The sequence below is a fragment of the Rhinopithecus bieti genome, unplaced genomic scaffold (genome assembly GCF_001698545.2).
Source record: "Rhinopithecus bieti isolate Rb0 unplaced genomic scaffold, ASM169854v2 scaffold_12721, whole genome shotgun sequence".
NCBI classification, from domain to species: domain Eukaryota; kingdom Metazoa; phylum Chordata; class Mammalia; order Primates; family Cercopithecidae; genus Rhinopithecus; species Rhinopithecus bieti.
In genome coordinates this window covers 287,597-303,274 of record NW_016807380.1, presented here as the reverse complement: position 1 = coordinate 303,274, position 15,678 = coordinate 287,597, and the positions used below count along the sequence as shown (strand labels likewise).

At 36.7% G+C, this 15,678-nt stretch overlaps 1 protein-coding gene across 3 annotated transcripts in view; it reads left to right on the top strand.

Annotated features, from left to right (window-relative positions):
• Positions 1–15,678, top strand: part of MTF2 (metal response element binding transcription factor 2) — a 65,357-nt gene that overhangs the window by 32,223 nt on the left and 17,456 nt on the right. Inside the window, exons 2-10 of one of the 3 annotated variants that reach the window (XM_017881624.1) lie at positions 3,108–3,124; positions 3,205–3,306; positions 3,422–3,503; positions 8,285–8,380; positions 8,596–8,696; positions 9,073–9,221; positions 12,248–12,343; positions 13,241–13,309; positions 14,437–14,560. In XM_017881624.1, coding sequence (XP_017737113.1) covers positions 8,305–8,380; positions 8,596–8,696; positions 9,073–9,221; positions 12,248–12,343; positions 13,241–13,309; positions 14,437–14,560 — 615 coding nt within the window. In that variant the 5' untranslated portion in view covers positions 3,108–3,124; positions 3,205–3,306; positions 3,422–3,503; positions 8,285–8,304. Of the gene's footprint in view, positions 1–3,107; positions 3,307–3,421; positions 3,504–8,284; positions 8,381–8,595; positions 8,697–9,072; positions 9,222–12,247; positions 12,344–13,240; positions 13,310–14,436; positions 14,561–15,678 lie in introns of all 3 variants that reach the window. The other 2 variants (XM_017881623.1, XM_017881625.1) reach the window with 2 other exon arrangements.

Sequence of the window (15,678 nt, the reverse complement as noted above, 5' to 3'; positions counted from 1 at the left end):
TGTCAGGCACTGTGCTAGGCAATGAGAGATCAAATGTGAGCAAAAACCTACATGGGCTCTATCCCTATAGAGCTTATAATCCAACAGGCAGATATACATTAATTTTTTTTTTTAAATTTTGAGACGTAGTTTTGCTCTGTTGCCTAGGGCGGAGTGCAGTGGTGTGATCTTGGCTCACTGTAGTGTCCGCCTTCCAGGCTCAAGCAGTTCTCCTGCCTCAGCCTCCTGAGTAGCTGGGATTATAGGCACGTGCCACCACGCCTGGCTAACTTTGTATTTTTAATAGAGATAGGGGGTTTCACTATGTTGGCCAGGCTTGTCTTGAACTCTGGCCTCAAGTGATTGACCTGCGTCGGCCTTCCAAAATGCTGGAATTACAGGCATGAGGCACCGTGCCGGCCAGGTTTCTAATATGTGTGATAAAGTAGAAATGGCATAAGGCACTTGTGCCATTGTTTGAGTTGCCAGCTGAACTAGCAGCTTTTTCATGGAACACCATTTTTACTTGAAACAGCCACTGAGTTCTGTATGAGGCAGGTATTTTCTTGAAGTGACAATCTATGTTTTACATTTACCTTAATTACCATTTTTTTTGTTTGTTCCTGTAAATTCAAGTTAGCATCTTGTGTCTGTCCTTCCTTCCATTTTTCTCTTTTCTTTTCTTCTTTTCTTTTGACAGGGTCTCTCTCTGTTGCTCAGGCTTGAGTGCAGTGGCACAATCACAGCTCACTGCAGTCTCGATCTCCTAGCCTCATATAGTCCTCTCACCCCAGACTCCTGAGTAGCTGGGACCACAGGCACATGCCACAATGCCTGGCTAATTTTAATTTTTTAATTTTTTTAGAGACATTCTCCCTGTGTTGCCCAGGCTACTCTTGAACTCGGAATCCTCCTGCCTCAGCCTCCCAGAGTGCTGGGATTACAGGTGTGAGCCACGCTGCTCTTGGCCTTGTGTCATTTGTTTGAAACAGTTGAAACAGTTTTGCTCCTATACACTTCCTTTGTGCTATTATTGCCAAATATATTACATTTCTATATATTATGTATCTAATAATTATGTACATGTTGTTTTGTATACTTGCTTTGGAGGGAATATGCATTTATGCTGTATTTTATAATTTTGTTGGTGTTCTTTTGTGTGTGTGTGTGTGTGTGTGTACATACATGTATTTGAATTTCTTTCTGGGTTTATTGATTTCAGTCATAGTAGTATTCATTGTAAGATGTCTCTGCTAATAACAAATTCAGTTTTTGTTTATCTGGGAGTGTGTATTTCACCTTCATTTTTGAAAGATAGTTTTGCTGGATATAAGATTCTCTGGTGACAGCACCCATTCCCTGCAGCCTGCATACTTTGAATATGTCATCTTACTGCCTTCTGGCCTTTATTGTTTCTGATGAGAAGTCAACTGTTAATCTTATTGGGGTTTCCTTGTACGTGATATATTGTATTTCTCTTGTTGCTTTCAAGATTTTTTTTTTTTTTTTTTTTTTTTGCTTTTCAGCATTTTTACTATGATGTGGCTGGGTGTAGATCTCTTTACATTTATCCTACTTGGAATTTGTTAAGCTGCTTGGATGTGTAGATAATGTTTTTCAGCAAATTTGGGAAGTACCAGTTATTTCTTTGGATATCTTTAAAATGTATTTCTTTCAAACTGAAACATTGTACCCATTAAACACTAACTCCCTGCTCCCCATTCTTCCTAGCAGTTGGTCGCCATTCTGTTTTCCATCTCTGTGACTTTGAGTGTCTAGGTACCTTATATAAGTGGAATAATTGTCCATTTTGTCTGGCTTATTTCACTTAGCATAATGTCTTCAGGGTTCATCCGTGTTTTAGCATGTGACAGGGTTTCCCAGAATTTCTGTATTTTTAGGTATTGAAAGTAGATATTCCTAATACTTAGGAACTTTTTGAAACTTTTTTCTTTAATTTTCCTGCTCATTTTATTTTACTAAACTTTTATGCTATTTTAGAATTATTGTCTATCTAGTTTTACATGTCACTGTATGTTTAATTAGTGAAAATCTAATTTGGAAAAGTGAGACCAAGCACTGCTTTGTTACTTTTAAGAAAGTTGATGGTGGTATGCTTTGCTGTTTATGGAATGTCTAATACATAAGTTATAATGTAATTTCACAGTATTTAATGTTACTTTTTTTTTTTTTGCCTTTAAGTACTCTTATAGTGTACTTTCCTTTTCTTTCTTTTTTTTTTTTTTGAGACAAGAGTCTTGCTCTGTTGCCCAGGCTGGAGTGCAGTGGTGTGATCTTAGCTCACTGCAACCTCCACCTCCTGGGTTCAAATGATTCTCCTGCCTCAGCCTCCCCAGTAGCTGGGATCACAGGTGTGTGCCACCACGCCCGGCTACTTTTTGTATTTTTTTGTAGAGACAGGGTTTCACCATGTTGGCTAGGCTGGTCTTGAACTCCTGGCCTCAGGTGATCCGCCTCGGCCTCCCAAAGTGCTGGGATTACAAGCATGAGCCATCGCACCCAGCCTTATAGTGTACTTTCTATTTGTGTATAATTTAATGAAATTGCTGGTTATCAATTTTTTTTTTTTTTAACTCTCAGTCTGCATGTTTGCTCAGTTCAGTAGTGATTCCCTGTAAGGAGAAGGTCCTGACTGCCCTTCCTTTGAGTGTGAAAAGTATGAATAACACCCAGCTATCCCTTGAAGTCACTGGTTAGTGTGTGTCTTAACTGCATGTGGCATAATCAAGAGATTAAAATGTAATTCACTTTTATTCTTTAACTAAACCCAGTCTTGAGATTCAAGACATTATTTGCTCATGACCATGGCCTGCGTACCTCAACATAAAGCTGTTATTTTGATGACAGCTACCTTGAATGTGTTATCTTGGAGTGTTTGCTGAGTCTTGGCCTCACTTAGAGTAGGCAATGAATGGATATTGAGAATTGTTATCATTTTGTTTTAAACTGCTTTGTTTGGAGAGTATTTATGATTTGAGGTACTTTTTATATTTGTCTTTGTCTTAAGGTTTTTAACAAATGAAAAGCTTTAACATATAAAATATCCCACTGGTATAAAATAAGCTCTATAAGTAAGTCTTATATATGGTCTTTTATTCTCTAAACAGAGACTCTACAGGGGCAGGTAATTCACTGGTCCACAAGCGGTCTCCTTTACGTCGAAACCAAAAGACCCCAACATCCTTGACCAAGCTGTCTTTACAGGATGGACATAAAGCCAAAAAGCCAGCATGTAAATTTGAAGAGGGTCAGGATGTCCTAGCTAGATGGTCAGATGGCTTGTTTTATCTTGGCACTATCAAAAAGGCAAGTTACTTTAATGTATCTTTTGCTGTTTTTGCAGTAAGCATTTAATAATCTTAATTTAACTTCATGTTTTTAATTTTAAGAGATCACCGTTAAGTATTTCTCTGTATTGCAGATAAACATATTGAAACAGAGCTGCTTCATCATATTTGAAGACAGTTCTAAATCCTGGGTTCTCTGGAAGGACATTCAAACAGGCAGGTGCTACTATTTCTCTTGAACATGATTTAAATTAAAATTTGATTTTCTTCAACTTGTCATATTATGATGTTTTCTGTTGAATACCGTGTATTTAGATAACTCAGGATTACTTCTGAGGAGAAGTTAAAAAATCAGCATAGTCTTTATTATAGACCATAAGAAGAACAAGAATACTCTAGAGGACAGATGCATCAGTAATTTATACCTGTAAGCTATATTAAGACCCTTCTAAGAACTTTGAAGAAAAATCTTTGGTAACTAATCTCAGTAACAGTTTGGGATTCAATTCAACTGTTACTTGCTTATATTTGTAGAAAGCAAGTGTTTATTGGGAGCATACTATTTGCCAGTTGATTTGGGAAATTAGGACATATAAAACTGATTTAGAATAATAGAAATATTCTTTAAGAGTGGTTTAAAATTACCATTTAGTTATGGGTTTTTTATGTTTAAATGGGAAAATGAGGCTATATTTGTGTGCCAGTAAAAATGAATACAAGTATGCCTTGGTTTGGTTATAGGTATGCTTCTTGTGATAATTTCTATTATTAGAAACTATGATTATTTTCATGCTTTTAGCATCTGCTAAATATAGATGTTTTTCCAGGTACCTCTTTCATGCAAAGTACTTTTAAAAATTACCGATGTTTACTGAAAACCTGAGTATTTTAGCTGTCATTAAAGCCCTACTTTTAGTTTTCCTGTTGCTGGGTTAATAGGCCTATACTAAGACCTGTGTTTTCTGTATTCTCATAGAAAAGAGATAATTGGCAGCTTGTTTAGATTATTCTTCTCTAAAGTCAACAGAGAGTTAACAACTTGTGGATGGATGTTTGTAGGCCTTAGCACACTAGAAGGCGAGCTTCCTGCTGTTGGCCACGCTCCACCAGCTCAGCTCGTTCACCGCTACAAACCCTGAGTGGCTCTGGGACCCAGCCAAGGTTTCCCAGATCACGATTATAAAAAACAGTGAAGCAGAAACCGGTCGCACAGCTACACGATGACCCAATCGGGTTCTTACCGTGCAGTAGAGGTCAGGAGAAGGCGAGGAAACGATTCCTGCTATACATGGGAATAATCCCGTCTCCTATGACTATTTAAAAAAATACAAAATGACTCGAGCTGCGACGCATCCACAAACAGATAAGCTGAAAGTTGTACTAGGAATTATCTCGCCACAGGAAATGCGATTCTATTTTCTCGTCCACGTCTTCTGACTTCACTTTAAAAAAGCCCAAGCAGGAAAACCACTAACGAGGCCAAGTGAACGGCCAGCGCCTAATAAAGGCTGGTTCCACATTGTAGTCCCAGCTCCGGTCTCGGAACAGACTGGAGGCAGAGCTTGAGAAATCTCTACATGCACAGAGGCTTAACCCGGAGCGGAGCTGCAGAGAGCTGGATCGCGACCCCTGCACTCCAGTCCGCACTGTCACCAGAGCGAGACTCCGCCTCGCATATATATAAGAGACAATTAACACAAAAGACTAGAAAAAAAAAAAAAGAAAGAAAAGAGATAAATTTTCTCCCCAAAGGGTAGGCACCTTGCCAAAGTATTTAACGATTGGGTTTTATATTTGAATACCAAGTACAATTTTATGGTAGGTTTCTGCTGTGTTTTAGTTCTTGACTTTACTCCTAATGTTTCTTAAAGAATAAAAAAGTTTTGGTAAAGGAATGGAAATGTTCTAATTACCATCTATATAGTTGGTACTCAGGGCCTAGGTGGGGAACTAAGTAGCTTTTACTCTTGTAAAATGTTTTCTAGAGAAACTTTTATGGTTTCTGGACTGATAAGTTTAAAGGACTAAAATTACGTTTTGAATCTGAAATTGAGGAGCCAGAGAAAAGTGTGACTCATAAGATTTAAAGGGATAGGAGATCTCCAACACTACTAATATTGAGCAGATCTTACTACCCTGCACACAAAATTATTCTTTTTTTCATTATTTTGTAAACATAGGTCTCTCTGTAATAGCAGTGAAACATGTTATGCTGCTTTTTACTCCCCTTCCATTAGCTTTGTATTTCTTTCAGCTTTGAAGATGTTTTGGAGTTTCCTGTGGATTTAATGTAATAGGTCTGTCATCCTTTTGTCCACTTCCTCCTTTCTGCTTCTCCTTCTTTGCTTTTAAAAGTGGTAGAAAAGAAGAAAACCAGTGTTACCTAGAGATAGAAAGTTGTGTGAGGGGTCCTTTCCTGTTCTACAAGTGCCGCACCCAGTATGTCAGTTTAATGTTTTGTGGTTGTTCTTTCTTCACTGGTTCCTTTTGCTGTTCCTGGAATTACAAAGGATTGCTCCTGGTCATTTAACTCTTAGCACCCTGATAGTAGCACATATGAAACTTGTAGTTGCTATAAAAATGAATAAATGAATCTGAAACCTGCGTTATGGCATATTTCAGTGAGGAGTGGGTTTAGTAGTTTTCTTCCCTGTAAGAAACCTGCCAGTAATACATTTCAAAACTTAATAAATTATATTTATCGAATGAGTTTCTTTTAAAAATTTTACATAAAAAAAATATTAGTAGTCAACAGGGTAAAATATATCATGTTATAACTGTTACATAAATGTAAGAGGGTTTTAAATCTTAGCATCTAATGCTGTTTTGGTTTCATACGCTTGCATTGCTGGTGGCAGTGTAAATTTCTATTTTGGTTGTTTAGCATTTGCATTAAGTGCAAAAGTTTATAATTATCTAATAGACTCATTTCTAGGAGTTTATTCATAAGAAATAATTCAAAAAATACTAGGTGAAAAATGTTTCCTGAGCTTTATTTTAACAACAACAATAAATTTGGCATTTCTAAGATGAAATGGCCAAGGCTTTCTAGTCAATTGGATTTAGAGTAAGGGAGACTATAGAAGATTACTAAGCTTTATAGGAAGGTTCTTGTAAACTTGATGGTAAAAAAAATATATATATATGTTTGATTTCACAAGTAAAAGTTAATTCCCAGCTTCTTCGGGATTGTTTCTTGGGTCACTACCTCACTACCCCCCTTTTCTGAGGAATTGGCTTCCCTCTCATTAGTCCAGGTAGTTACAGTGAGAGTCAGATCAGGCACCTACCCTAGGGGGGCTGTCATTCCATTTCCAGGGAATTGTAAATTTTCACAGAGAGTTCCCAGGCTTAATCTGGTTGCTCTCCTGACTGGAACCATAAACCCAGAAGCTATGGGAGACCACCTTCAATGAAGTGTACCAAGAAGCAAACAGCTGGGCTCAGTGCCTTATGTCTGTAATCCCAGTGCTTTGGGAGGCAGAGGCAGGAGGATTGCTTGAGCCCAGGAATTTTAGACCATCTTGGGCAACACAGGGAGATCCTGTCTCTACAAAAAAAAAAAAAAAAAAAAAAATTAGGCATGGTGGCACACGCCTGTGGTTCCAGTTACTTGAGAGGCTGAGGTGGGGGCATTGCTTGGGCTCGGGAAGTCAAGGCTGCTGCAGTGAGCTGTGACTGTGCCACTTCACTCCAGCCTGGATGACACAGCAAGACCCTATCTGAGGGGAAAAATAAAAGGAAGCAAACAAAGCAGGAGCATGAGAGACCAAAACAAACAAATAGGAGAAATACAAAAGACAGATTCCCCCTCTCCAAAAAAAGAAAAACAGTTGGTAACCTGTATGTCCGAGAGTAGAGTAATAATGAAGTAAATTGGGTTCTTTCCGTTAGATGTAATACTATGCAGCTATTAGAACTTAACAATTTTGAAAACTAGCTGTGTGAAAAATGCTTTTGATAGAAGAAATATTAGGTAGTATTGATGAAGCATCTCGTAGTGGAGAGAGCATGGATTTTGGCACATCTGGGTTTGAATCCTAGTCTTGATGTTTTCTCAGGGTCTTTGGGTTAGTTACTTTTTCTGAGCCTCAGTTCTTCTCTGTAAATAGTATATTTGTAAGTTAGTTGTAGGATTAAACAAAATATATCAAGAGCCTACACAGTGCTTAGCCCATAGCACAAAATTGTAAGTTTCTATTGTTGTTATGTACATAAAGTGTGTGTATTGTGAATTTGACTCTATTGAAACAGATGAGAATACTGGAAATGATAATGTGTTAGGGTGGTAAATTGTATTATAAATTTTGTGTGATTTTTTTTTAGAATAAAAATGTCTAATGAAGAAATAATTTACTTGTTCTGCTAAAAAAAAAATAATTAATTGTAGGACCCCAAAGTTTTGTTGCAATGGTATTTTGTTAGGGTACATTATTGGATACCATATTTTCAGATTTCAGAAGCTGGAGATTAAATAATTACGGTTCAACCTGTTTAATAAATTAGTAAGTAAAAGGAAATGCTCTGAATTCAGAGAGAAAGAGGTAGTTTACATAGCTTCCTTGCTTTTTTTCTTTAATTTCATGATATTAGTGGTGTAGGATAAGTGAATGTATGTACATGAATAGATAAGTATTCTATAAAGTAGCTCTAGTGTTCACAAACCTCCTCTACCAGCTGTTGCCCATCCCTCATCTCCACCTTCACCTTTAAGAGTGAGAATATGAGAAATGAGTAATAAGGGAAGATGCTTGAGAGCAGTTTAAATTATGCCTTCTGCCAAAAAGCAGATTAAATTGTGAAAGTAGACAAGCATGTTAAGTTAAAGGTAGAAAGAACACAGAGAAGAGAGATACCACTTTGTGTACTTTGTCTTGCGAAGCATTATAATATACTTAGCAAACATTGTCCATATGTGCTGCCTATTGAGTCATAAAAGTGGTTTTGTTATATGCAATTTTTTATGTCTCTTTTTAAATGTGTTTTAAATACTTTAGGAGCCACTGGAAGTGGGGAAATGGTCTGTACAATATGTCAAGAAGAGTATTCAGAAGCTCCCAATGAAATGGTTATATGTGACAAGTGTGGCCAAGGTAACATGATTTCTTTTAATCTTGTGGAAAAGCTGTTACATACTGAATGCCTATGTTGACGATTAATGAGTAAAAATACTTTACATTGATAATTTGAAATTATTATCCTGTTTATTAATTATATTAATGTAGGAAATACTACTAAAATGCATCTTGAAATTGTGTTGAAAGTATTAATGAAATAGAATTTGCTTTATGCTTTTTTTGATATTAAGGATATCATCAGTTGTGTCACACACCTCATATTGATTCCAGTGTGATTGATTCAGATGAAAAATGGCTCTGTCGGCAGTGTGTTTTTGCAACAACAACAAAGGTATATTTTAAGTGTTTTGGGCTAACGCCCTGATGGAATCTGTAAGACATTATCAACATAATGATTGTGTACACTGAAAGTTTGAATGAAATGAGCAATGAATGCTGGGTAGAAAGAGGTGCTATTTATTTGACTAATGATGCTTAAGTGACTTTTTAATGATGCTTTCACTTACTTGATGATAGTAATATGGGAATTGGTGCACTAATTTGAAAGAAGAAAAGAAAAATAGAGATTATTATTAATCAGACAGTTTGTGATATGGTAAAAGTTTGGAAAGGAATTTCTCCAGAAGTGTCAGAGTCATTTTTAAAGTATAGAATTGTGTTTAAAATTTTAACCTTCACTCTTTCACATTTTTTTTCCTCTAATGTAGAGGGGTGGTGCGCTTAAGAAAGGACCAAATGCCAAAGCATTGCAAGTCATGAAGCAGACATTACCCTATAGTGTGGCAGACCTTGAATGGGATGCAGGTCATAAAACCAATGTCCAGCAGTGTTACTGCTATTGTGGAGGCCCTGGAGAGTAAGTAAATATAGTTATGTAATTCCCTTTAAGTAATTTTTATTTGCTTGCCTTATCTATTTTTCTTGATTATGTTGTGTGAGTGATGATGAATTGCAACTGCACGAACACATCAGTGAAGAAAACAAGGGGGAAAATCTATTATTTTCATAAAAAAATAATTTTTGTCTAGTTTTTTATCATATCCACACATTAAAAAATATGTGTATAAGTCTTATATTCTGGAAATTTAAAGTGAATTATAAATATTTTCATAAAGTTAACTATTGAGGGAAAACATTTACTGCAGGGGCCCAGTATCAGTAGTTTCATTGAATGTCATATTTAATGTGATTGACCATTTAGAAAATGGTATATTTAATATTATAATTTGAATGGAAGAGGAAAAGACAAGTTTTTTAAAACGTAAAATCAACACGGGATTTTTTCACAGACAGATTACTGCTTTCTTCTACATATTTTCATTTCTTTCTTAAAGCGATAGGGCACAGATTGTAGTATGCAGTGACATGATCATAGCTCACTGCAGCATTGAACTTTTGGGCTCAAGTGATCCTCCTGCCTCAGCCTCCCAAGTAGCTAGGACCACAGACATGTGCCACTACACCTGGCTAATTTTAAAAGGTATTTTTTTTTTTTTTTGTAAAGGCAGGTTCTTGCTATGTTGCTCAGGCTGTTCTTGAACTCCTGGCCTCAAATAGTCCTCCTACCTTGGCCTCCCAAAGCTGGCTGGGATTACAGGCCTGAGCCACCCTGGCCTGGAGTAGCACTTTTATTTTCTTCCAGAACTTTTTCTTTGCATATATAACTTGGCCAACTGTTTGGTGCATGAGGCCTAGCTTTTAGCCTGTTTTGGCTTTTGACATACCTTCCTAATGTTTGATTTAAATTTAGAGACTTGTGACTCTTCCTTTCATTTGAACACTTAGAGGCCATTGTAAGATTTTTTTTTTTTTTTTGAGATGGAGTCTCACTCTGCTGCCCAGGCTGGAGTGCAGTGGCCGGATCTCAGCTCACTGCAAGCTCTGCCTCCTGGGTTTACGCCATTCTCCTGCCTCAGCCTCCCGAGTAGCTGGGACTACAGGCGCCCGCCACCTCACCCGGCTAGTTTTTTGTATTTTTTAGTAGAGACGGGGTTTCACCGTGTTAGTTAGCCAGGATGGTCTCGATCTCCTGACCTCGTGATCCACCCGTCTCGGCCTCCCAAAGTGCTGGGATTACAGGCTTGAGCCACCGCGCCCGGCCTTTTTTTTTTTTTTGAGACAGGTTCCTGCTCTGTTATCTAGGCTGGAGTGCAGTGGCATGGTTATAGCTCACTCCAGCATTGAACTGGGCTCAATCAATCCTTCCATCTCAGCCTCCTGAGTAGGTGGGACCACAGGCATGTACCACCACACCCAGCTAGTTTTAAAATTTTTTTGTGGAAATGGAGTCTTGCTATTTGTCCATGTTGGTCTCCAACTCCTGGCCTCAAGTGATTCTCCCACCTTGGCCTCCCAAAGTGCTGGAATTACAAGCATGATCACCACGCCTGGCCCCACTGTAAGATTATTAATTAGCCTAATTGCAATATTATTGTGTCTCAAGTTACAGGAAGCTTGAGGAGAGGGAGAGGGATGGGGACTGGCTGGTTGGTAGTAGTCAGAACATACACAACATTCAGTGATTAAGTTTGCCATCCATGTGGGCACAGTTTTTGGTGGCCCAAAATAGTTATAGTAATAACATCAAAGACCACTGATCACCATGAAAGATATAATATTAATAGTAATGAGAAAGTTTGAAATGTTATGGGAATTTCCAAAATGTGACACAGAGACGTAAGGTGAGCACATGAACCTAGAAACATAGTGCTGATAGACTGAATCAAGGTATACCTCTGTTTGGAAATGGTGCCTTTTATTATTTTCAAATAAAGATAACCGTATCCAAACCACATACTAGCTGGGTGTGGTGGTGTGTAGCGGTACTGCCAGATACTTGGGAGGCTGAGGTAGGAGGATCCTTTGAACTCTGAAGTCTAGCTTGGTCAGTGTAGCAATGTAGCCAGCCCTATCTCTTAAACCCAAAATCCATGTGCTAACTGAAAAGAGAGGATATATTTCTTAGATGAAGATTCAATTTTAGCATCTTTAGCTTTCTCAAACAGATCTATAGACCATACACTGAAATACAGCTAAACCTGTCAAAAAGCCTTTTTACCTGGTAGAGTCTTAGGTTAGATTTATATTAATGTTAAGCAGGTTTATTAAATCGTTATATTCTTTTTATTATATTGACAAGAATAATAGAAACACAGTAAAGATATAAAGTAGAATGTTTATAATCTGAAAGCTGCCTAAGGCAATTTGATATTTGGGGCAAACAACAATACCTCTGAATCTGACCCCTCCTGGTGTTTAGAGAATTGATGTGAAAAAAATCCAAGAGGCCTGGCATGGTGGTTCTCGCATGTGATCCCAGCACTGTGGGAGGCCGAGGACAGGCCTGGGCTCAGGAATTGGAGACCAGCTTGGGCAACATAGGGAGACCCCAGTTTTACTTAAAAAAAAAAAAAATTTTTTTTTTGCTGAGCTTGGTGTTGCATGCCTGTGGTCCTAGCTACTTGGGAGGCTGAGGTGGGAGGGTCACTTGAACCTGGGAGGTTGCGGCTGCATGAGCCATGGTCATGATGCTGTACTCCAGCCTGGACAACATAACGATATTTGCCTCTTAAAAAAAAATAGCCTAGGCTTGTGTTTTAACAGAGCTCATTTAACTAGTGTAGGAGCCAGGCATATTTGACTAGAAGTAGTACGTGTATCTTTCAAGAGCTTATAAAATTTCATGAATAAAAGAGAGAAGAGGGATGAAATAGCTGATATTATAAGCCTTTTTGGGAAAGGAAATATTTACAGTAAGTATAGTAGAAATGTGATACTTTAATTAGAACAGTATTGTGGATTATGCCACTTTTTTTTTTTGAAGAAATGAAACTTTCCCTTAGAACAGGAATTTTAATGTTAACTTTTTTGTTTTTTTAATAGCTGGTATTTAAAGATGCTACAGTGCTGCAAATGTAAGCAGTGGTTTCATGAGGCTTGTGTGCAATGCCTTCAAAAGCCAATGCTATTTGGAGACAGGTGAGAAGGGCATTTGAACTTTACTAGCTGATTTTGTCACTTTTAATTGTGGTTATATTTGCGATTTCAGATTTCCTAAAGATAGTTTCAATAGTGATTTGGAAAGGGGTTGTCTCAGAAGGAAAATATTGAATGATATACTTAAAATATACATAACTTTTGTGCTTTTGGATTTTATTCCAGAAAGCTTGTAAGTATTGTCAGTGATTATATTTGTTCCTATTGACCCACAGTACTCTAAAGTATTCTCTTTGGTATCTTCCTTTAAAGAACCTCAAAGGGATTGTATTAGAATTGGAAAAGACCACAGGGCCTTGTTAAAGACACAACTATACTTTAGATATAAAAAGTTTGTAAAAGCAGACTTAATGTACTTTCTATATTAGAAGAATGCAAAGTAGCACAGTGAGCTCCAGGAACAAAAAGCTAGACCACTAAGTTTGGCATCTGAAAACCTGGTTTTAAATCTTGGCTTATGCCACTTAATTTTCTTTCTGACCTTAGGGAAGTTCGCTTGTCCCTTTGGGGCTTATTACGTTATTTTGAGCATTGAATTAAACGATGTATATGGGAGCAGCCATCACAATTCCTGGCACACACAAGCGATCGATTAGTAAACTATGAGTATGTGTGAGTCTGTGTGTGACCTTTGAAGGTCTCTAGTGGTTAAAAAAAAAAAGATCCTTTCTCTTCACAGATGAACTGTTTCATTATTTGTTATTGGAAAAGAACTTCCCTCAATCACAGAAAGCATTGTAATTTAAATTATATTTTGTTTTGAGGATCAGTCTTGATATCAGCTGTAGGTTATTCACTCAGTGAATATTAGCTGTAATAGTTTTACCTCTGATTACTCACTATAAAACTTTCTCTTCTTTTTTTTTTTCTCCCCCTTAGATTTTATACGTTTATATGCTCTGTCTGCAGTTCTGGACCAGAATACCTCAAACGTCTACCATTACAGTGGTAAGTGTGGACATTTCTGTTCAAAAAAGAAAAAAAGCCATTTTCTTAAACCTACAAGTTGAAACTCTATATACATTTACTTGGCTTAAGTAAAAATAGGTTATTTATGCTTGGCTTTATTTCTTTTATTTACCCTCATGCCTGATGTCATCTTCACTAAGTAACATCCACTTGTATTGCTGAATTAATAAGGCTGTTCAGTGTTGAATGTCGTAAATGAAACTTTCAGATATCCTTTAGACCTTCTAAATTCTTACTCATATTTCTAGTTCTTTTGAACTTCAGAATAGCATATAGTAGAAGAGAGATAGGTATAACAAATATGCTAATTTCTGCTTCAATGTAGTAATTCTTGTGTATTGGAAGTGTGATGAATTTTAGAGGTTTACTAATAAAATGCTTACAGTAAGTACTTATAGATCTTTGTTGTATTTTACATATTTTAGCAATAGATAGGATTTAACCCATGAATCAGATAGTTTGGTTAAGTATGGTATATTCTGTAGCTTATATCCGGAAGTGAAAATGCAAAAATCTTGATTGTAAGTTATATATTTTTAAAGCCAGATCCTCTTTGAATACACTTTCAGAAGTAATTCGTGGCCAGGCGCGGTGGCTCTTGCCTCTAATCCCAGCACTTTGGGAGGCCGAGGTGGGTGGATCTCCTGAGGTCTAGAGTTTAAGACCAACCTGGCCAACATGGTGAAACCCCATCTCTACTAAAAATACAAAAAATTAGCCTAGCATAGAGGTGGGCGCCTGTGATCCCAGCTACTCGGGAGGCTGAGGGAGGCTGAGGCAGGAGAATCGCTTGAACCTGCAGGGCGGAAGTTGCAGTGAGCCGAGGTTGTGCCATTGTACTCCAACCTGGGCAATGAGCAAAACTCTGTCTCAAAAGAAAAAAAAAAGTAATTCTATATTTTCTAGTTTATAGTTGCTATTCAGGATAAGTGAATGTTTAGTCACTATTTTCTAGTTATTTTTATATGTAGTGATTTATTGTATTGTGAATATGACTATCCATCTAAATCTCTTTGCATCTTAATTACTGTTTTATAAAGAAACTGTGATTTCTTAGCAGTAACTAAAAACATTGTTTTGTGTATTTGATTATTTTTGGATTCCAGGGTAGATATAGCACACCTATGCCTTTACAACCTAAGTGTTATTCATAAGAAGAAATACTTTGATTCTGAACTTGAGCTTATGACATACATTAATGAAAACTGGGATAGATTGCACCCTGGAGAGGTAGGTGGTTTGAGAACTAACTTCAGTAGCTACTTGATGTCTTTTTTTGTTTTGTTTTGTTTTTCAAAAAACAAGTAAGACACATGTATAAGTCAGATAACTAAAATAGAATTTTATTTTTAGTTCTGGGTACAAATAAGTTTGGTATGGATATCAGGACCAGCCTTCTCATCCTCCTGTGTGTTTGTTGCCTGTTGACTCTGGAAATTTGTAGAAGGAGGAGGTATATTATTTGATTCTTCCATTTTCTGAAGTGAAAATCATTGTAGTTACAGAGAGAAGGGAGGGAGAAATCTTTAGTTTTGGGTATCTTACTCAAAGTTTGACCTCCTTTTCTTCTAAGTTTTCTATAAACTTAGAGATGTAACCAACATTCTTCCTTCCTCTCTTGTTGGTACTCCTTTATATATTTCTGACTTGTAGGAATGGTGGGATCTAATAATATTGTTAGAAAAATGAGTTTATAGAGTGAAGCTGCCTGAATAGAAGATTATCCCCTCTCGTTCTGACATCTCATTTTGCTTCTCATTTTTGAAGTGTAACTACCTATGCTGGTTTACAGTCTTTTTTTTTTATAAGAATTTAAAAGTAATGTGTGTTCATTGAAGAAAATTTTGAAACTAATGAATAGCAGAAATTGTAACTGGAATAAGTTTAATAGGGACTTTATTTTTAGCATTTATTTAGAATTACCAAAGTACATACATTAACTACTTTTAGTTAAAACTAAAAAAATTGTTTTATAATATATGGAGTTTATATGTATATCTTAGTCATGCTTTTTTTTAGGTAAAAATTTTGCAAACTGATGTGAAGTTTAGGAAGAATTTCTTGATTTGTGAAGGACATCCTATTTCATATCAAATAGGATATCAAAGGGCTTTTTGGGGTTTATGGGGTATCAGGGAGAACATAATACATGATTTAGTTTGTAGTTTTAAAATCTAGGATGTTATTGAAATTCAGTTGATGAATTTTTGAATTCATCATTTGAGTTTTAAATGTTAGATATTGGATTATCATACAAATTTTTGTTAAGTTTTTGGTTAAATACCTTTTTTTAGATGACGTTTGAAAGAGAGTGATGTGTACATTTGATAATTTTTTTTTTTTTTTTT